Raw genomic sequence first — 23,237 nt, 5'->3', positions numbered from 1 at the left:
CGTACCCGCAATTTTGCGTTCCATACACACAGGTTCATAAAAACATACTGCAGTTTTGCAATCCGTACCCACAGATATATAGAAACGTACTCGCAATTTCACAAGCCGTACCCAGATTCATAAAAATGTACCTGCAATTTTGCAGTCCGTACCCACAGATTCATAAAAACGTACTCGCAATTTCACAATCTGTAATCGTTTTTTTTCGTTCTGATTAGAACCAGTTGTCCTTTCCCAACCCCAGTCCTGATGTAAAATAAATGACTAAGGACACGTAAGAGCAGTGGCCTAGCGGTTTGTGCATGTGCTTTGACACATTGAGTCAGGGTGCTTATGTGGGCAGCAAGAGTTTGAATCCAGCTTGCAACATTTCTCCCATTATTACCTGTCCTCTTGCCACTGTCCATTGAAACATTTGTGTTCCGCTTACTGCTGTTCAAGATATTGTCTTGTGCTTAGTTTAGCTTGACTGCCCATTGTGCTAACCTGCAGATAAAGGATAATCCTTATATAATAGAAACTATAAATCTCTCTTTGCAGGTTTATAAAGGGTCAAGAAGCAAGGGATGGCAGGCAGAAGGGAAGAGTTGTGAGTGTAATCATTACAGTCTTCAATTCAGCAGTACCAGAGATTTTCAACGTGGCACTTTATTTAGATGCATCAGGGAAGAAAAGGAAAAACACATTAACAATCAACTTATACAGAGAAAATGATGTTCAGACATGACTGAGGTTTCTTTGTGTTTGTCTTTATAGATAGGACACTGTTCTTTTATGAATGTAGCTGGCAATGACACATCAGAGTTGAGTTTATTTTAAATACTAAATGACCAGACATAATGTTGTGCCTATTCATTTTAGATGTGGGGGCATGGTCATTAATATCAAAGACAATTTAAAGGGATAGTTCACCCATAAAGAACAATTCAGTCAACACTTACTCTTCATGTTGTTCTAACTTTTCCTTGCATGGAACAAAAAGAACAACAACATGAGGGTGAATAAATGATGACAGAACTTTTATTTTTAGGTTAACTATACTTTTAACACAATATCTACACATTACATATTCTGTTCGATTTAGGAACAAGAGACATCAATGTGTGATAAATAACCACTATATTGGCTGCTTCACCAGTCCTGTTTGTCAAGTTGTTTATTTATTATTAATGACAATGAAATAATGTTGCTGTAATAGCATATTCATAATCTCAGCATTTGCATTTTATTTTGCATGCTCCATAATCTGATATTTGCAGTCAGATGAGTGATTTAATCTTATGAGAATATGCTTGTAAAACAGAGCAGTAAAATGTTTTGTCAAAATATATCAATAAAGGTGTCTTGAAATTATTCGTTAATAGATATCAGTGCTTTTTTATTATCTTTTAATTTTTGTATTATCATTATTATTGATCAGTTATGCGTCTCAGAACTTTGATGCATCCTGCTAACCCCAATTTTGTGCAGCAAACCTGTTTTATCACAATACAGAATCCTGATTTTTAATTTAACTGTTTTATTCACATTGACAGACACTTAAAATCATGATTAAGGGCTTTAAAAATGACATTTTAAAACAACCACCTTGAAGGATTAGAACAAAAGGTTGATATTAATAGGTGCAGACAGACATGAGATACACAGGGTTTTTAGCTTTCTGGACTTGTGTAAGGACACACCACACAGACCTGTGCGATGTCGTCATATTCATACGTTCTTTTCAGGAAGACATCTGTTAGTCTCAATCCTGATATGCTCTGAAAGAAAAAACAGACAAGACAAATATGTTAGAATGCATATTCCCATTACTAGAAACAACTTAATTATACTACATAAACATTTCAGTCCTTGAAACGTCTCTTATAATGTGTCACCAGCACGTTTTGATGCATGACTTATCCGTGATATTTAAGTGAGGGGAAAAAAATCTAATTTAGCAACTTTTTGAATACAATTTGAATATTGGTAATATTTAAGTGAATTCAACAGTTTACAAAATTGTACATTTTAAAAATCAATATAATTTGAGTTTTGTTAATATTTAAGTGACAAAATCTAATTTAGTGAAGTTTTTTTATTGTATTTAAATTAGAATATAATAGGAATTTTGGTAAAATTTAAAAGAAAAAAATAACTCAGTTAAGTTTAGAATTTTCAAAATTAAAATACAATTCACATTTTGGAAACATTTAAGTGAATTTCTTTTTGTTGTGAATTTTCAAAATTTGATTAATTCAATTCAACAATTACATTTGAATTTAACATTAAAAAATAATTAAATATAATTTTAATTTTAGTAATATTTAAGTGAAAAATCGAATTGTGATTTTTTTTTTATTTAAATAAAAAATAATGAGAATTTTGCTAATATTTAAGGGAAAAAAATCTAATTTAGTTCCTTTTTGAATTTTCAAAATTCAAATATAATTCGCATTTTGGAAACATTTAAGTGAAATTTTCTTTGTGAATTTTCAAAATTCGATTAATTCAATTCAACAATTACATTTGAATTAATAAAACAATATAATGAGAATTTTGGTAAAAATTTGCGAGGAAAAAAATCTAATTCGGTGAATTTTTTTACTTTTTAAAATTCAAATATAATTCAAAATTTTGGAAATATTTAAGTGAAATTTTTTTTGGTGAATTTTCAACATTTGATTAATTCAATTCAACAAAAAAATTATTAAATATAATTTGAATTTTAGTAATATTTAAGTGAAAAATTGAATTTAGTGAATTTTTTTTAAAAAAATGAGAATTATGCTAATATTTAAGGGAAAAAACCTAATTTAGTTCCTATTTGAATTTTCAAAATTCAAATATAATTCGCATTTTGGAAATATTTAAGTAATAAAAATGAATTTAGCTAATTTTTAAATATAAAATATATATTTCTATTCTAAACATGACATTTTTATGAATATGTAGGTGGAAAAAAAAAATCACATTTAGTGAATTTTTGACATTTCAATATAATTCAGTTATATTCATATTACAAATTTAAAAATAATTCAATATCATAAAAAAAAAAAAAAACATATTTAAGTGGAAAATCTAATTTAGTGAATTTTCCAAATTCGAATACAATTAATATAATTCAATAATTAAATTCAAATTAGAAATTTTGGTAATATTTAAGTGAAAATATTCTTATTGAGCCTCTAAGTGCTGTTGACCACCCCACAAAGCAGTTAGGGATAGGTCAATCTGAAATAGATTATAACACAATATAACTCAATCAGGGTCAGTGTGCAGTCCATCTGAGGTGGAGACCAGTCAATATGCCAAAGAATGAGCCCCAGTGACTTTATATCAGTCATCACATGTTGACAGTAATGTTTAAAGTTTGTCCTACCTGTAAACCCTGAACGGATGACAGGAGTTTGAGAGGTATGGAGAGAGAGGCACTGGGGCTGAGTTTACCAAGCTGTCTGCCTGAAACCCCACACCAGTGTATGGAGCGAGTGTTACACATCTCCAATAGCAGATCCATAGTCCTCTCACTGACAACAAAAACACCAGCAGTTCAAACTGACAGATCACAGCACTAGAGAATTCATCTATGATCTGAAAGCTTCACAGTGCTGCTCTTACCTGCAGTTTGTGATTTTACAGGTGATGTCAAAGGGTTCCTCTAGATTGACAGTGTCTGGGATGAGCTCGAGGGAAAGCCTGACGTCACCGTAACCAGGAGCCTAGAACAAAGCAGGTTAATGTTGTGTAGTACTTACAGTGGGAAGAAAAAGTATGTGAACCCTTTGGAATTATCAGATGTGATCTCATCTTCATCAAAGTCACAAGTATAGACAAACTCAGTGCTTAAGCTAACAACACACAAACAATTATAATCTTGCATGTCTTTACTGAATACATCCCATTAAACATTCACAGTGCTGTGGAAAAAGTAAGTAAACCCTTGGATTTAATAACTGGTCAATCCTCCTTTGGCAGCATTAACCTCAACCAAGCATTTCCGGTAGCTGCGGATTAGACCTACACAACGTTTAGAAGGAATTTTAGACCATTCTTCCTTTCAGAACTGCTTCAGCTCAACCATATTCTTAGGATGTCTGCTGTGAACGGTTCTCTTGAGGTCATTCCGCAGCATCTCTATTGGGTTAAGGTCTGGGCTCTGCAAAATTTCTGCGGATCTAGAAATTTTTTCATGGGGTGGAATGCAGACTATGAGGGGTGGCAACACCAAAGCAAGCACCCATGCGTAGTTCTTATGGATCAAGGTACCAAGCTTCTTTGCAACAAGTACTAGTTCATTAATCAGTCACTATCAAATTATAAATATCCAAGAATTTGCAATACAACCACATTTCCACAGGAACCACACATAGTAACTATTTTGCTACTGATTTGCCAACATAAAAAATAAAAATCTCCAGAGTATCAAGATATTGTCTATTAAACACATCAACAAATTCTGAATGTTCCTTAGATTGACATAAAACTGGCAATCTGGAATAAACTTATACCACATTATGCAGGCCAAATTGTTTTAGTTTGTTAAGTGTACCCATGGATGGAGAGTGCATGCATTACCAATGTTATTCTGCTAATAAAATCCTATAGGCCTATCAACTTTGTAACAGCTGGAATAAGCCATTTGAAAGGGAACATTAACACAAAATTAGTTCTAAATAAAAATAAACAGAAAACTGTACTTTGGGTGGCAGTGCTGCGAAACGAATGAATATTAATTAATTTATGCTCAGTAAAAGATTCTTTTAAATCACCTATTTTGATAAACAGTCGTTCTTAATGGCGATTCAAGCACTCAAATAGATATTTCACATATGGTAATTTCAGCTCTACATCTACATCAGTCTTGGGATTTTGTTAGTCAGTAGATGAGCACATAGTTCAACAATTTAATCAAGAACATGACTGATTGGTCTAGTGGTTACTTTTTGCATCTAGTTTTTAGAGGTTCTGGTTTCTAATTCACCCAAATATAACTTTTTATTGTAATAAACCAAGATTGCATCTGTATGTCAGTGGATGGGTGTTACACTTTAAAAATAAAATGCAATAAAAGATGCGGGGAGACGAGAGTAGTGGAAACAAGTGCGAAGATCAGCCAGCGACAACCATAAACTCTCCGCTCCAGCAGCGGGAATCTGCGCGAGAGCACTGGTGACCAAGATGGCACAGCTCACGAACACCCGTCTCCCATCGCACAACCCAGCCATGGAACACTCAGTTCATACAGGAAGGAAACACACTTAGTGCTGGTGCTCCCCATTAAGAATCAGCTCACCTGGTTACCCCACACCTGAGAGTGATTACGAGAGAGAGAGAGATAAAGACAAAACACACGCTCTGCATACACACAAACAATACTGCCGAGAAGACCATCACAATGGGGGACATATTTTGCTTTTCTATTTCCCAGAAAAGAGCGTGAGATGCAGAAAAAACTGCTGACACTAAACGACACTGATAACAGCCACAACAAACATTTATCATAAAATTCAAAATAACATATTCCAGCACTGGATCGCCAATCAAAACATACACAGATTAGATGAAACAGAAACTCCTACTCAAGAATTATACACATACCTGACAAAAGCTATTTCAGAAAGTGCTGAGGACATGTCTCAACTGATGGCAATATATCGAATAATCATTCAGTGAAGGCTTGGAAAAAAAAACTCTTTTTTCTCTCCATGTATTTGTCCATATTGTTATATTGTTGTTGTGGCTGAGGAAATAAGCTCAAAAACCTAAACCCGCAAGTATCCAAACACTGCACATGCGCTGCAGCAGCAGCAAGTACGCGATTGGCTGCTGCTGTAACCTATCACGCAATTTACCACTGATATACTTTCACGTGATTGGCTGCCGCTGTAATCAATCACACAATCAGTCTGTGTAATCATTTGTTCGTCCGATGAGAGTTGAGGCAGTTTGACATGAATAAATGGATTTTCTTTTTTTGAAGCCATACTGTAGTGGATTTACTTCGATGTTTAGGGTCATTGTCCTGATGCATCATCCAACTTCTACTCAGCTTCAGCTGGCGCAAAGCCCGACATTATATCTTGATAAACTTGGGAATACATTTTTCCCTCGATAATGGTAAAATGGTCCAGGACCCGAAGCAGTAAAGCAGCCTCAAATCATGATGCTCCCTCCACCGTACTTCACTGTTGGGATGACGTTTTCATGTTGGTAAGCGGTGCCCTATTTACGCCTCCACATCGTGCATTTAAAATCATTTAACACACACCTGGCTACAGATTATCCCTTACATATTTATTCCACAAAAGTACTATAAGAATTATTAATGGAACCGTTAAGGAACCGGAATTGTTAAATTCCTTACAATTCCCATTACCTATTGGCAACCCATTTTTCTTTCATAATCTGACACAATTCTGAATAAAACTGGATATTTGAAGAGAGAAATGTAGGAAAAGTTTTTATCAAACAGGATTTGATTAGACTCTTTTCCAGAATGGAGCCAGTTGGTTGGAAGAGAGGGGTTGAAATGTAAAGAGGGATTTGTGACATTAGCCGAAAGAAAGTTATTTCAGACGTGGGGCACATTACTACATTTTACAGGTGCACTTTTTGGCTGATTGTTAAATTTTAAACAAAGCGCCACCATGTTCACTTTATCTCCTTGTAAATGGATGTTTTTGCTCTCTGAATAAATTCATCATAGCTGACTCCGAATCAAAATATTTATTAAATAATCCACAGAAGTTTTCAGGGGAGGTGTAGAACCTTACAAATTACATGCATTATAATTATGTGGAAATGTGCAGAGCTTTCTGCAAGTTTTGTGAGTGCAGATCCCATGTGGGATTGCTGATGAGTATGGTTAGCATTAGTGAAATTAATTAGATAATATGACTTTTTTTTGTCCTCTATGTCCACTTGATAGGTTTTGTTGCTTTTATCTAGTCTAAATGTCAACGTACCATTCTCTGTAGTTGACTGGTCTGTAGTCGTCCCCTCTCCCCAAGGTTGGTTTTCCACACAATGTCTAGTTTGCCAATTACTGTCACCCCCTTTATGACCCCAGCCTTCTCTGCAAACTCTGGCTTTGGCTTCAGGCAGTACAAATACTGCCTTGTGTCTAAGGGCTGCAGATAAGACATCTTCCCAAATGTAGATTCACTGTAGAAACAAGAAAAGCTATTAGTTGCACACCAGTTTAGTGATGCAGACAAGCGTGTTGCTGTACAATTTAAGTTACGCAAAAGTTTAACAAAAGTCAGACACAATAATGCAACTATAAAAGGAAAGTTATGGGCTGAACTGCACTTAAGCTCTATGGAAATTAAGTGGCATGCTGTCAGTTACTACAGAATATAATTTTGTCTCGACCCTCAGTTTGTAAAAACAAATACATTTAACACTAAGTAAGGCACTTACAATGGAAGTGAATGGGGCCAGTCCATAAACATTAAAATACTCACTGTTTCAAAAGTATAGCCACAAGACTTAAACATCATATGTGTTAACGTGATTTTAGTGTGATAAAATCAGGGATTCACAGACATTTAGCAGGTTACCGTGTTCATAAGCGCTACGTGGTCCTTACAACAAAGTTGTAATACTGGATTTATCTTTACACATATAAGATTAGTAAACTGATATTATCACACTGAAATCACATTAACAAATATATATAATTTAAATATTATTTAAAATATAGGTTTAAGTCTTGTGGCTCTACTTTCGAAACAGTGTGCACTTTAATGTTTATCCTGGTGCAATGCCTTGCTCAACAGACTTCCATTGTAAGTGCATTACTGTAATAAATTATTTTCTGTAGTAAACCAACATGTGACAGATCCTTTAATTCCCCATAATCATAAATACGCTCATTGAGCAGTTTATTAGCAACACCTGTACACCTAGTTATTCATGCGATTATCTAATCAGCCAATCATGTGGCAGCAGTGTAATGCATAAAATCATGCAGATACGGGTCAGGAGCTTCAGTTAATGTTCACATCAACCATCAGAATGGGGAAAAAATTTGATCTCTGTGATTTCGACTGTGGCATTATTGTTGGTGCCAGACGGGCTGGTTTGAGTATTTCTATAACTGCTGATCTCCTGGAATTTTCACACACAAAAGTCTCTAGAGTTTACTCAAAATGGTGCCAAAAACAAAAAAACATTCATTGAGCGGCAGTTCTGTGGATGGAAACTTTGTTATTGAGAGAGGTCAACAGAGAATGGCCAGACTGGTTTGAGCTGACAGAAAGGCTATGGTTAACTCAGATAACCGCTCTGTACAATTGTAGTGAGCAGAATAGCATCTCAGAATGCACAACATGTTGAACCTTGAGGCAGATGGGCTACAACAGCAGAAGACCAGGTCGGGCACTTTATTAAGACCATAGTGTTCCTAATAAAGTGCTCAGTGAGTGTATATGCACAGAATGAGTGCAACAGTGCATGTAGATGTCACCTATCATCTGCAGAGGTCACAGTGTTGAGCTCAGTGACGTTGTACATCATAGAAGGTTCCAGAGACACTTTTTCCATGAACATTGGTGACGTGGTGATGTTCTGGATCTGTGCTTCTAAAAACACCTCATCCGTCTATAGGGTTAAAGGTTAAAACCATCAAACTGGCCAGAGATCCAATCAAAATAATTTATTCGGCCTCAGTAAAATTCCTTGCAGTTTTTATCTTATACACATTATCCTGTCACTTTAGTGTCACTTTATATGATGGGCTATGTATGTGTTCAAATTAGTTACATTTACAACTACAAATAAACTCAGTATTACAGTTAATGATATCATAATGAGGTCACATCTCTTTTGATCTGTGATTCCATTCCAAATTAAGAACAATATTGCATAGAGTCTTTGAATGTGGCTCCTCAAATCAAGTTCTTTAGAAAAGTTTTAGTGTAATGTATTGATTTTTTTGCTGAGCGCCAAATCAGGAGGCTGTTTGCCCAGTTGATCTGAGAGCAGTTGATTAGTATTACTTTGAGTTTGTATTAAAAGTGAAAGTTAGTTCATGCCTGCAGTTCAGCAGCACCTTTTGACAGAAGTCTAGTTATTTTTACAGCAGAAAGCATCCCATGCCAAGCCTGATTAATACAATAGTCAATAAAATATCATTTTGCAATGGATTGATTTAAATATAGACTAACATGTAACTCTAAACAAGAAATTAAAATCTTTAAAGAATGTTCCGAGTTCAATATAAGTTAAGCTCAATCGACAGCATTTGTTGCATAATGTTGATTACCACAAAATTTATTTCAACTTGTCCCTCATTTATATATATATATATATATATATATATATATATATATATATATATAAAAATGCAACAATTGTGGTTATTGTAAGGCACTTACAATGGAAGTGAATGGGGCCAGTCCATAAACATTCAAATATACATTGTTTCAGAATTACTGACACCGGACGTACACATTATACATATTAACATGCTTTTAGTGTGATAAAATCGCTTACTAACCTTATCTGTGTAAAGTTATATCCAAAACCAGGATATCAGGGTTACATTGTCATGACAACAAAGTTGTAAAATCGGATATAACTTTACACAGATAAAGTTAGGAAGCGATTTTATCACACTAAAATCATGTTAATATGTATCATGTTTACATTGTGTGGTTCTACTCTCAAAACTAGGGGCATTTATGCATTTATGGGCTGGCCCCATTCACTTCCATTGTAAGTGATTCACTGTAACCGATTCACTGTAACCGTGATTTTTGCTTTTTTTAGTAAACGAGGTATACATCGAAATTATTTTCTGTGGTAATCTACATTATTCCACAAATGCTGTCAATTGAGCTTAACTTGTATTAAACCCAGAACATTCTTTTAACATATCACACTATCATTATTGTTATGAATACGTGTATGACAGCTAACATGTTGGCATCTGAAATAACATTTTTGGCATTTATAGATGAAATTGAATTAAATCAGTCAAAGAAAGCAGCCATTGGCATAATAGATCAATAAAAACAAGCATCAATTTCTCCCAGTCAAAAAACATTAGGAACTATTGGTTTTCTCCAGACAAAGTGTGTAATTAATTTAGTAGTAAACCCATTAGTTTGCACTGGTAAGGTGAGTCGGCAAGAAAGCAAAGGCACTGAGAGAAAACAAGTGAGGGAAAACAGAAAAAAAAGAGCATTCCCTTCAGCAAACTTTCAGTTTCTTTTATGTCAGAAATCAAATAATATAATCATTAGCCTTAGTCACCATTCACTTTCATTGTATGGTGTTATGACCTCAGTGCTTTCTTCAACCTGGGAGTGGCCAGTGTCAGTATTGAGGGAGGTGACTGGGAAAAAGAAAAGTGAAATGCTGCAATGAAAGCGAATGGTGACTGAGGCTAACATCTCGATTTGTGGAAGAAAGTCGTACGAGTTTGGACGACATGTGAGTAAATGATGACAGAATTTTCACTATTGGGTGAACTAAATTCTTGGGGAAAACTCTCAGAGCCCTAAAATGATACTTTTCCTTCACTGCAGATACTATTTTTTTTAGGTACCACTATGCATTCAATAAATATCAGAATACTTTATCAATGTTTTCCCCTTACTTGTTTCACAGGTGCAAAAGAGTAAAAGGAACAAGGTTATGCTGGAAAAAAGTTGCAATGAGAGGAAAACAATTACCACTGAACTGAGGTCACTCTAATGAAGGAATAAAACACAAAAATAAACATTAGAGAAGTGAATGTTACATGCACCAGAAAATGACAATGTCAGTTCTCACCATCAGGCAGCGTAAATGTGAACAAAACTGCTAAGTATGAATAAAACACAGAAACTAAATTACAAAAGGATATCAAATGAAACAAATGAATATGTATAAAATGAGAACTCTAAAGCGTAGCCTCACTATAAATGATTTCAAAAGCTGAGAGGCAATGCAGAAGGGCAGGTTAAATAAGATTATGGAACAAAAGAACAGAAAACAGATGAGTACTTTTCAATACTGTCTTGTTTTAATACAGCAGGGTCCAAAAGTTTGAGACCACTAGTCAGGGTTCCCATTCCTTCTGAAAATGTTAACCCTTGTGCACTGTTCGGTCATTTTTGGCCAAAATAAAAAAAATTGTCTTTAATAAAAATGGTATACTTAGTTTTTTCACACAAAACAATTTAAGATAAGTTTAGGTGGAGTGACAAAAAAGCGAAACGTGTTGTTCGCGGTCAAATATGACTGACAATAGGAAATGAATGGGTGAGACTATAACACAGAGCAATTTTTTTTAAACTTAGGGGACTAGACTATAACACATCCACAATGCAGATCATATGCTCACACTCTCACAAACACATACGCACAAACACACGCAGAAATGAATGTGAGAGACTATAACAGAGCAATTTTTTTTTTTACATTTTTCAAATAAAATCAATAATTCACACACACACACACACACACACACACACACACACACAGATTCATCTTGTTACAACCAGGAATCAATTAGTAGATCTCTGCAACCATCTGGTTATTTTTGTCATGACATGATTTTTAAGTAATGCAATGGTTCTTATTTATACCAGACAACAGCAATCTGCACCAATACATGATACAGTGGCATATTTTCTTTATGTTTCCACTTATATTACTTTAGTAATATTAACATAAATTTGGTATTTGCAAATGCAAATTAATTATGTAATTGAGAAATTTAAAGGTACATAAGGTCTAAACAGCATAAAATCCCCCCAAAAATTCACAAGTTGAGTGTTTTTACTTTATTAAAAGTTAGTGTTATTACATTTCTTTCATAAAAATATTACGTTTATTGTTTTAAGTACATTTAACCATGAACAATACAAGTGTGAATCTAAAACGAACAGTACACAAAGGTTAAAACATTTTTTTAATCATTTTATAGAGTGTGAACTCTCAAAAACTTAAGGGCATTTTCTAGCCAATGCAATATTTCACTAGAAAAAAACAAATTAATAAAAAAGTAATAAATTAATAACACTTTACAAAAATGTTGTATTTGTTAACTACACTAGTTAACATGAACTAACATTTAACAATACTTTTAAAGCTCTTATTAATCTTGGTTCATGTTAATTCCAACATATACTAATACATTTTTAACATTAAAAGTTGTATATGTTAACTTTAGTTAATGCATTACGAACTAACAATAAACACTTATATTTTCATAAACTAACATGAACCAAGATTAATAATCATTGTTCATTGTTAGTTCGTCATTCCTACAGTAATGCATTAACTAATGTTAATAAAATAGAACCTTATTGTATAGTGTTACTGAAATATTATGTTCACTGTTGAAATTTCCATGACTTTTCCAGGTCTGAAAATAACAATTTTAAAATTCCCTGATAAATCCAGGTTTTCCATGCCAGGGAAGTGAAAATGCTTATAAGGTTTTTTTTTTTTTTAAATACCTTTTTTTTTTCCATTACAATTTTCAATATGGTATCAGAGTTTTGGACCCCATTGTATGCATTTTCTCTTAATATCATAAACATATTTAAAAGCTCTAAGTGTTCAATGTAAACTTACCTCAGCATTGTAGAATTTGGTTTTTACATCAAGAGGCTTGAGAACCTGGTTTAAAATAGAGTTAAAACTAAAGTTTGAGCTCCAGTTTGATTCGCCCTCCACAGAATCCATGTTAAACTCAAGTTACAACACAAAAATAAACCAGCTTTTTTTTCAATACATTACTACTGCTACTGGATGTGTCAAACAGCATGAGATCTCATGCTGGAGCTCAAATTTAAAGCTTAAGTGTGAATTAAAAGTCTCAACTCTCTGTTAAGTGGTTGTGCGAGTGATGGCTCGGAGTTGACATCCAATCACAGAGCAGGATGAATCAGATGAAAAGGAAATGAGCTCACCTGAAATTTAAAAAATTTCCTAAAGTACAGTTTCTCTCCAGACTGAGTGGTGTAGCTGACTGCACAGACCAAACTGTAATCAGAGGATACACAAAAATGGTGAGCAGAACAGTGTTTTGATATGTTCATTTACTTGTTCTTTTTTATTGATGGTTTTTTTAAATTCAGGTGAAAGTGTGAATATAATATTGCACAGACAAGGTTAGTAAGTGAAAACGAATCTAACTAAAGGAACTGAAGGCATTGAGTGTTATGTCTATGTGAAGCTCTCCTACATGTGTGTTCCGATTTCCTTGACTTCGTGATGGATCACATCATCAATGCAACACTCTGGATTGAGTTCAGAAACTGCAGAGTTTGAAGCAGATAAATTTAACCTCTGGGAGCTCGTTTGCAGATCCGCCTGTCCAGAGACACAATCATTGGACACCGGTGAGACAAAAAACAAAAACACACAAGCTGCCATAACTACTGAAGATAGCTTTATGCGAGCTGTTACCTTTACGAGAATATCTTTGACCACTTGATTGCTGTCGTTGTGCACACTAATGTAACTGGAGAAGGTCTCGCCAAGGAAAATATTTCTGTACAGGAATAAAGAGAATGCATGTGTCGGATCACTGGAGCGCTTGGAGATTCAAACAGGCCTCTCATTAATAAATCCAAAAGACACTTTCCACAAACAGGGTACAAAATAGGTCTTGAACATCTTATAAAAGTCTTCTTTTTTCTATCTCTCTTTTTTAACAAAGTATCATTGTAAAGAGGTGCTTAACCTTCAGAAAATGTTTATGGTCAACCTCAGGAAGTCAAACTACATATTCTAAGCACTGTTTTATTTTCTATTTTCTTTCATTATCATTTTAAAAGGAGTTTGCCATTTTTGTAACCATGTTACCAAAATTTTAACATGTCCAATTTTTGTTGTTATTAAGCACTACTAGCAACACATTTAACACATTTAAAACTACCTTCTTTGATGCTATGTTAATTTTATATTTTATATTAATTTATCTAATATATAGTTCTCATTAGAAACATGAGATTTATGCTTTCAAAAAAGCTTGTTGCTCTAAAGTGTACCTTATTTGTGTAAAGTACCATAAACTCATTAATAAAGCCAAAAATAAATCAGAAAAGTTTTATTTTTCAGTATGCATATTTGATGTCAATATGTATTGCAAGCCCTTCTGACATTAATCATGGGATTAACCATGTGCAGGATGTGAATTAAATTTTCACTAGTGAACATGCTAATTCTTGATATCAGTAATTACATTGGCACAGGTAAAACATTAACTCTTGATATAAAAAAAATTATGACATCACTCACAGAATTTTTAAAATAAAAAATGGAATTACAACTAGTGAAAACCGTTATTCTTGATATCTGTATCTGCATTTTCACTAGTGGAATTTCACAATGGTCTGTCATTCACTCGTGTTCAAAACACAATTACAGATATCTAAAATTAATTTCTTACTACTTGAAATTCCAATTTCACATATCAGCAATGCATTTCTTACTGGTAAAAATTATCCTTTTTTATATCAATAATTACATTGTTACTAGTGCAGTCCATTCCTGATATCAACAATTGAATTACAACAAGTAAAAATGCTCATTTTCGATAACAGTATTTGGGTTCTCACTAGCAACGATGCTAATTTCAGATATCTTTAATGTGATTGTAACTAGTAAGAAAGCTTTTTAAGATACCAGTTATCTAAAAAAACAAATCTTACATGTTAAAATACATTTACAGATATCAAAAGTTAGCATTTTCACTAGTTGCAATAAAAAAAATGATATCAAGAATGGACATTTTAACTAGTAACAATGTAATTATTTATGGATGTCCCGATACTGATACTAATCTCAAAATCGTGTCCGATATGCACTCATGTATTCATGCTCTTAAAAATGCTCCGATACCAAAAACCGGTATGATATCACGAACAAATGTAATTCCGTAAACATTCAGTGTAAATTAAAATCCCATTATGTCCTAGTGTGAATATTAAATTGCAAAGGCTGATATATATATAGTTTGCATGTGCTGCACAGTTCAAACCAAACAGATCTTGTTTTAACAATGTATGAATGCAAATGTGAAGCCAGCTGCACATACCAAAACGCTCTAAAACACCATCATAAGCACTGCATGCTCTGTTTGTATCAGATGACAGTGAGCAGTGCGCTACTTCATTATATAGCACACAGCACATACAGACTACATATTTAATAAATTAATTAGTCTTTTGTGGTTTAATAATCACATTGGGTCACGCAGCGACCTGCTTTCTGGAGCTGATGTCAAAAACACACAGTAATGGAAAGAGCTTTATTCCAAAAATAAATTCACATGGAAAAAAGTATGACAGAAATATATCACTACTTTATATAGTTATGTAATATTCACTTTTATACAACTACTACTACTACTACTAATAATAATAATAAATCAACAATAATAATTGTATATTTAAGCAATATCTCACATCTGTGATGCTCCGTTGTGCAGCACTTTTATTTTTGTATTTTGGACATTGTATTTTGGAGTGTGCTGTGAGGTTCTGAACAGAAGTGCTTCATTTGATTAAAATAATACAATATTATGATGAAAATTAAATGTTCTATTTAGACACCATTTTGATGATAAAATTGAAATAAACTGTTGATATGAAATTCAGAGCAAAAAAAAGAAAAGAAAAAAAAACAAGTATTGGTATCGACAAGTAAAAGGAAGTATTGGGACATCCTTATTATTGATACCAAAAATTATCATTTTTAAGAAGTGCATTGCTGATATGTGAAATTTTAATTTCAACTATTAAGAAATTAATTTTAGATATCTGTAATTGCACTTTGAACAGGAGTGAATGACAGATCATTGTGAAATTCTACTAGTAAAAATGCAATTACAGATATCAAGGATTACATTTTTTATAGTTTAAATTTAATTTTTGATATAAAAAAATGTGTAGTTCTGTGATTTATGTCATCATTTTTGTTTTGTTTTTCTAGTGCAAATTAATAATGTAAAAAATTAACACTTTCACTAGTAGTAATTCCATTCCTGATATCAAGAATTTGTATTTCTACTAGTGAAAATGTAATTGTTGATTTTAACAGTTCATATTCTGCACATGATTAAAAGTCATTTCGGCTTGCTATATGTACAGATTAAAAAAATAAGCATTTTTCCTGGTTGTAATAAAATTTTTGATATAAAGAATGGACATTTGTACTAGTAACAATGTAATTATTAATAAATATTTAATTATATTATATTAAATTATATTATTATCATTTTACTAGTAAGAAGTACATTACAGATATGTGAAATTTACTGAAACAACTAGCAAGAAGTTATTGATATCTCCAATCACATTCTGAACATAAGTAACACAACTGTGAAATTCTTCTCATGAAAATGCAATTACAGATATTATGTTTTTCACAAGTTGAAATTCCATTTTTTATATCAAGAATGAGTATTTCTGTGAGTAATGATGTCATTTTAGATGTCAAGAACTAACATTTTAACTAGTGCAAATCTAATTACTGATATCAAAAATTAGCACCATTGCTGATACCTATAATTCACATCCTGCATGTGATTAAATGTCAAAGAGTTTGCGATACAGTGTGTTTGATTCAAATACGTTACCCAAAATTCTGTGGCAGGGTGAGCATTTCCCCAAGGATTAGTGTTTCTGCCCCCTTCACAGTAGAGGGGTCGTCTTTCATGAGTCGTATAAACAAATCACCTGTGGACATGTCATATGCTGAGCAGTAAAACCACTTGACTGACAGCCAGTTTTTACATTTAGAGCTCCATTAAACACATCTAAATGACATCTAAATCAATAGATCAGTTTCTTCCTGTCTAATTTATGCATAGTCCAATTTTTTTTTGAAGGCTACAGATGTGGGCCACTGGCAACTAGCCTTTCAGAATTTGCCAACATGCATCAATGATTTCATAGTGTGACAGCTCTGTATTTCACTGCATTCCAATGTCATTTGATATAATAATAATAATACATCCTATAACCAGACAAACATCTTGTGAGTTGTGATTCTTCTGAATATTCAATGAATGAAAATGAATGTGTAATATGAGATAGTGTCTAATCTAATCCATTCATTTCATATTCTGCTCATTCATGCTGATTTATAGTACAAATTATTTTAGCCCCTCATATAAATAGAAGTGCTACTCAGAACTGTCATAATGACATGTGGCGCTGTGGCGATCACATTTCAGAGTCGTTGGCTCTTTGCAAAAACAAACATTGCAAATTGCTGATGTATCTTAAGGCTACACCGATCAGCCACAACATTAAAACCACCTCCCTAATATTATGTAGGTCCACCTCATGCCGCCAAAACAGCGCCAACCTATTCTTCTCAGCACAATCGTACAGAGCGGTTATCTGAGTTACCGTAGACATAGTTTTAAACATTGTGGGCAGCCTCCCATGCCAGAGTCAGCATTGCCCCTGGCAACCGTAATCACTCACACCTGGATGAGGTCAGAGCGATGTGATTGGAAACAGCTGAAGCCGATCACCCTCATCAACGGAGTGCTATATAAACCATGTCAAGACACACAGGAGGAGGTCGATGATGGGAAAGCAAACACTAATGTTTCTCTTTCTCTCTGGCCACAGAAACGGACTAAGCAGACCAGCTACCACAGTGCTCGGGACTTCCTGCCTCACCAAGACAGAGACTGTGCACCTGAACCACGGACTACGGGAACTCACTCTCATGCCAAACACCTGCCTCACTGAAACTTTCATTCTCAACCCACTACAACATGTAATCATTTGTATTTATATAATGGATTTTAATATTAAAAGTCATGGTCAGGGACAAAGCAAAAACAATAAAATAAGTATACATAAAAGGCATTTGAAAAGTAGCAAAAATTTATGATGAAGGCCTGGTAAAATATCTCAGCTCTGAAGGTTCATAAAATGCAAGGGAATGTTGGCCAAAACTTTGAAGCTCCAAAAATCACATTAAGGCAGCATAAAATAATCCATAGGACTCCAGTGGTTTAATATGTCTCCCGAAGCTACTTTCACTTTCAGAATGTGAAAGTGAAAGTGAAGATTTACAGTAAAAAAGGACAAATACTGATCTGTTTCTCACCCATACCTATCATATAGCTTCTGAAGACATGGATTAAACCACTGGAGTCATATGGATTACTTTTATGCTGACTTTGTGATTTTTGGAGCTTCAAAGTTCTGGCCACCATTCACCTGCATTGTATGGACCTACAGAGCTGAAATGTTCTTATAAAAATCTATTCTGCTGAAGAAAGAAAGTCATACACATCTGGGATGGCATGAGGGTGAGTAAATGATGAGAGAATTTTCATTTTTAGGTGAACTATCCATTTAACAAGAGAAAAAGTTGAAATCAGTTTGTTTTAATAAAAATCAACCACTGGGACATGAAATTGCCCAAAGTTGTAATTGAACAATCTGATATGGGTCGCCCACCACAGTGGCTGGTAGAAAAGGCAAAATTACCATCCTGAGTAGAATCCCAGTGCAATTTTTAAAATGTTCATATTCTTCATAGTTCAAAAGTTTCCTAATAGGTAATAAAATTGTAGTTAATCAAAACACATGAACAAGAGATAAACAGCATAAAACAGTGGTGGATGTTTGGAGTAGATGTTCTTAAAGCAACAGCATGTTCAGTGTCATTCAATTCTACCTGGAAGATCTCGGTCCTCACACGTTACCGGCATGTTTGTGAAAAGTGTAGGTTTGGTCAGTCTCATCACTGGAGAGAAAAAACATACAGTAACACACCATTAATATGAGTTATTTCAGTATTAAATAAAATAGGCATGATGTAGGGCTACCTATATATTTAGCAGTTTAGTTACTTTTCACTTTTTTTTAATCATTGTTTGCCTTCACTAGTTCATTTTAAATGGTCCTGCGGTGTGACAATTTTTTTTAGTATGCATATTCTGTGTAGTCTCTCAATTTCCATGGGGTCCTAAAAGATACATGCAAAATAATTTGACCAGAATAAGCTAAATGTTTAACAAAGCCTAGTTTAAGAAGATATTATTAGTTTAAGATCAACTTATCCCTCTGGAATACTCACTTTTTTTGTCTTTTGAAATCAAAACCCATGAAAAAAAAATTCCACCTTAATTTACAAATTTTGCCTTACAACATTCAAGTAATGGAAAAAAAAAAAGGCAACCGTTCCAAAAATGCATAAAAGATTAGAATAATAGAGTTTAAAAAAAGTGACCATGCATCCTGGATTCAATACTTTAGAGCTACCTTTTACTTTAATAACAGCCATCAGTCTGTTTAGATATGTCTCAACTAGCTTTGCGCACCTAGATTGGGGAATATTTGCCAATTCATCTTTGCAGAATTGTTTCAAGTTCAGTCAAATTGTGGGGTGAGCCCCGATAGACTGCTCTCTTCAAGTCCATCCACAGGTTTTCTTTTGGATTTAGTTCAGGGCCACAAATTTTCCTCAAGAATTTGGGTGTACATGGCAGCATCCATTTTCCCTTCAATCCTGACCAATTTGCCCAGTCCCCGCTGAAGAGAAACACCTCCACAATATAATGTTGCCACCACCATACTTCACAGTAGGTATGGTATGTTCTGGGTGGTGTGTTGTGTTTGGTTTTCTCTGAATATACTGCTTGGAGTTCAGTCCAAAAAGTTCCATTTTTGACCATGAAATCTTTTGCCACATGGCATCAGAATCCTAGAAGTGTTTTTTCACAAAGTGCAAACGAGTCTTAGTGTGGCACTTTTTCAGAAGAGGCTTCTTTCTTTCCACCCTGCCATACAGGCCAACTTTGTGTAGAGCTTGGGAGATTGTTCACATGCACAGACTGATCTATCTCAACCATCAGGTCTTCCTTATCTCTGCCTATCTCACACAGAACAAGCTGCTGGATGACAATCAGTCAGGGTTCAAAAGTGGACACTCCACCGAGACTGCCCTGCTGTCTGTCACCGAGTCGCTGAGACAGGCGAAAGCTGAATCCAGATCATCCGTCCTGATTCTACTGGACCTTTCTGCAGCCTTCGACACAGTCAACCATCAGATCTTACTCTCTACCCTCTCTTCGCTGGGCATCACAGGAACTGTGCTTGACTGGTTTAATTCCTATCTCTCAGGTAGGTCCTTCAAGGTAGCCTGGAGAGGTGAGGCGTCCAAGCCACATCAGCTACTTACTGGGACCCATCATTCAGGCACATGGTTTCTCTTACCACTGCTACACCGATGACACACAGCTCTACTTGCTTTTCCAGCCCAACGACACCACGGCGACTGCTCGAATCTCTGCCTGTTTGGCAGACATCTCATCCTGGATGAAGGAACACCACCTACAACTTAACCCAACCAAGACTGAACTCCTTGTCTTTCCAGCCAACCCTGCTGTTGAACACAACACCGTGCAGCTGGGTGCAACTACAGTAACGCCTTACAAAACGGTCAGAAATCTAGGGGTAACCATTGATAACCAGCTAATATTATTTAGATTATGTAGATTTACACTCTACAATATCAGGAAGACACTTCCTCTCTGAACATGCCACAAATCTTCTTGTTCAGTCACTTGTCATAACTAGACTGGACTACTGTAACGCTCTCATTTCAGGCCTTCCTGCATGTGCAATTAGACCCCTGCAAATGATCCAGAATGCAGCAGCACGTCTGGTCTTTAATGAACCAAAGAGAGCACATGTTACACCACTCCTTGTCTCTCTCCACTGGCTGCCGGTTGATGCACGTATCAAATTCAAGGCTCTGATGCTGGCATACAGAACAGTCACTGGGTCTGCTCCAGCATACCTAAAATCATTCCTGCAGAGCTACGTGCCCACTAGAAGCCTGCAGTCAGCTAAGGAACGTCGCCTAGTTGTACCAACACAAAGAGGCACCAAAACACTTTCCCGGACTTTTGGCTTCATTATACCATATTGGTGGAATGATCTTCCCAACTCTATCCGTGAAGCTGACTCACTCTCTGTCTTCAAAAAAAAAAATGGCACCATGAGTCATGAGCACTTAACCAGTCACTTAAAAAAAAAAAAAAAAAATTCTTGTTGCACTTTATTCTGTTTTGAATACTATTATGATGCTAGTGAAACTTTGTAATATGCCACTTTTCGTACCACTGTCTCCTTAAGATGATTCACTTATGTGTTCCTCTTTTGTAAGTTGCTTTGGATAAAAGCGTCTGCCAAATGAATAAATGTAAATGTCTTGTAAATCTTTCAAAGTTGCCTTTGGCCTCTTGATAGCTTCCCTGTTCAATATCCACCTGGCACGGTCATCCAGTTTATAGGGACGGCCAGATCTAGGCAAGGTTTTGGTGGTGCCATGCGCTTTCACTTCTTAATAATGCTCTGAATGGTACTCAGAGCAGTGCTTAAAGTTGAAATCTTTTTGTACCCTTCTCCTAACCTGTGCCTTTCCAATTTTATCCCTGAGCCCTTTTGAAAGCACCTTTCTAACCATGGTGAATTCATTACCATGCACTACTAGTAATGGAATCCTCATGGAACAGCCGGGTTTTTAAATTTTTTTTTAAATAAAGTGATTAATCTCATGATTTCAGAATGAAACGGTAATTATGTCAAATAATTGTCATTGTCAACATTTTTTAAACTTTTTTTTTCTCTGACATTTTTCACAGACCCCTACAACACCCATGGACTCCAGTCTGAAAACCCCTGCACTAACCTACTGCATATAGCCTACTGAAGCCAAGTGAACTGAAATAAACAAGAAAATGACTAAAGAATAAAATCATTCATTTTTACAGTCTAAAAATTTAAGAAATGTGTTCTTTTTTTTTTTTTTTTTGTAAGAACGTGTGCCATAATGACACATGAAAACACTCAGTAAGTCCCATATATGGTCCAATAAATATGTGGTTTGCCATTACATTTAGCTAATGAGTATGGAGGACAAAATCTGCAAGAATAATAAACACACAAATACATAAATAAATCCACATATTTGTGAATGAATAAATATATAATCACATTTGTGAGGAGATATACAAATAATTAAATAAATAAATACACCCATTAATGCAAACATTTGTTCGCAGATTTAATTATTTATCTATTTATTTGTGCGCAAATATGTGGATTTATTAATTTATTCATGTATGTATGTGAATTTCTTTCTTTTTTTTTTTTCTTTTTTTCAGGTTTGTCCTTGATAAATGAGCATCCCTGTCAGTTTTTGAAACTAGATTTGTACATTTTTATTCAAAATAATGTCTCGTTCTGGAATGGACAACAAGTAATTACGGATGGAATCATATATGAGATTTGATTGTGTGAAATCTTAAATATGTATTACTTTATTAGTAGTATTTTACATATATGTATTTATAATTATTAATATATACTTATAATACTTCTATATTTATTTTATGTAATATATATTAATAATATTATTGTATTTCTTTTTTTTCAACTGAATACAGTGAAATGGGTAACTATGCAGAAATGTATACAGAAAAGAGTGACAGTTCTGAACAATCCCTTTAGAAACATAAAAGATGTTTATCTATGAACTTTCTGCCTGATTACAATGTTTAAAATAAAATTCAGTTACATGTCAACAGAGATATTTTGACACGGGGGTTCTGACTGTAAGTGAATTTCTAGCAGCATTAGAGCTTTTTTGAACCACAGAAGAGGATGATGTTTATTACAGCACAGAGCACAGCAATGATGCCCAACATGCGGTATAGATTTACAGACACAGTCGTTGTCTTTTGTTGGACATAAACATTCAAATCTTAGCAGAAATTATTAGCAGCCTAGTAGTGATGATACTCAGCTGCAGTGGACATTTCAGCAAAGTTTTAAATGAGTGTACACACACGTTTGTTCGAACATTTAGCGTGTATTTCAGTACTAGAGTAAAGAGGGTAAACAGCGCAGTACCTTTTAACGCGAGCAGATGCTCTTGTTTTGCCTGATTCACATCCATCTTGTCTGCTGCACTGGCGTGACCTTTCAGCTGCATACCAGCTGATTACGGCGAGTAGACAGAGACAAACCGCGTTTCCAATTACAGCGGCACGGGAAAGAAAATAAGATGCATTTGTTAGTTTAAGTATTTGTGTGAAGAATTTGAAGAACTGTATTAAATTTCCCCTGTATGAAGGCTAAATGTTGTTTTCTGTAAATAAATAAACTTTTCACTCTCTCACTAGTTTATATTAGATTTATAGTGAAGAAGCATGCATCAAATAAGACTTTTGGCTTTTTTTTTTTTTTTATGAACATTTCCTCTACAGT

The 23,237-nt window shown here is 34.6% G+C and overlaps 2 protein-coding genes across 4 annotated transcripts in view; one reads left to right on the top strand and one right to left on the bottom strand.

Moving 5' to 3' along the window:
- LOC127433601 (small glutamine-rich tetratricopeptide repeat-containing protein beta-like) overlaps positions 1-1,353 on the top strand; it is a 42,406-nt gene extending 41,053 nt beyond the window's left edge. For both annotated transcript variants that reach the window (XM_051685633.1, XM_051685632.1), the window contains one exon: positions 541-1,353. The gene's annotated coding sequence lies outside the window, so the exon portion shown is untranslated. The remainder of the gene's footprint in view (positions 1-540) is intronic.
- On the bottom strand, positions 1,139-22,979 carry LOC127433600 (trafficking protein particle complex subunit 13). Of its 2 annotated transcripts, XM_051685630.1 has the most exons (13): positions 22,881-22,979; positions 18,637-18,705; positions 16,568-16,667; positions 13,393-13,477; positions 13,169-13,296; positions 12,894-12,966; positions 12,556-12,600; positions 10,665-10,682; positions 8,453-8,586; positions 6,948-7,146; positions 3,601-3,701; positions 3,362-3,509; positions 1,139-1,760 (listed from the first exon to the last, which is right to left on the bottom strand). In XM_051685630.1, exons 1-13 carry the CDS (start codon positions 22,960-22,962, stop codon positions 1,653-1,655), a joined length of 1,290 nt encoding a protein of 429 aa, XP_051541590.1. In that variant the 5' UTR covers positions 22,963-22,979; the 3' UTR covers positions 1,139-1,652. The 2 variants fall into 2 exon arrangements, with proteins under 2 accessions (XP_051541590.1, XP_051541591.1); XM_051685631.1 differs by lacking the exon at positions 10,665-10,682.
- Positions 22,980-23,237: the final 258 nt, after the last annotated feature.

Source organism: Myxocyprinus asiaticus, chromosome 43 (assembly GCF_019703515.2).
Source record: "Myxocyprinus asiaticus isolate MX2 ecotype Aquarium Trade chromosome 43, UBuf_Myxa_2, whole genome shotgun sequence".
Classification (NCBI taxonomy): Eukaryota; Metazoa; Chordata; class Actinopteri; order Cypriniformes; family Catostomidae; genus Myxocyprinus; species Myxocyprinus asiaticus.
Note: the sequence above shows the minus strand (reverse complement) of the source record. Positions and strands in the feature narration are given on the sequence as shown.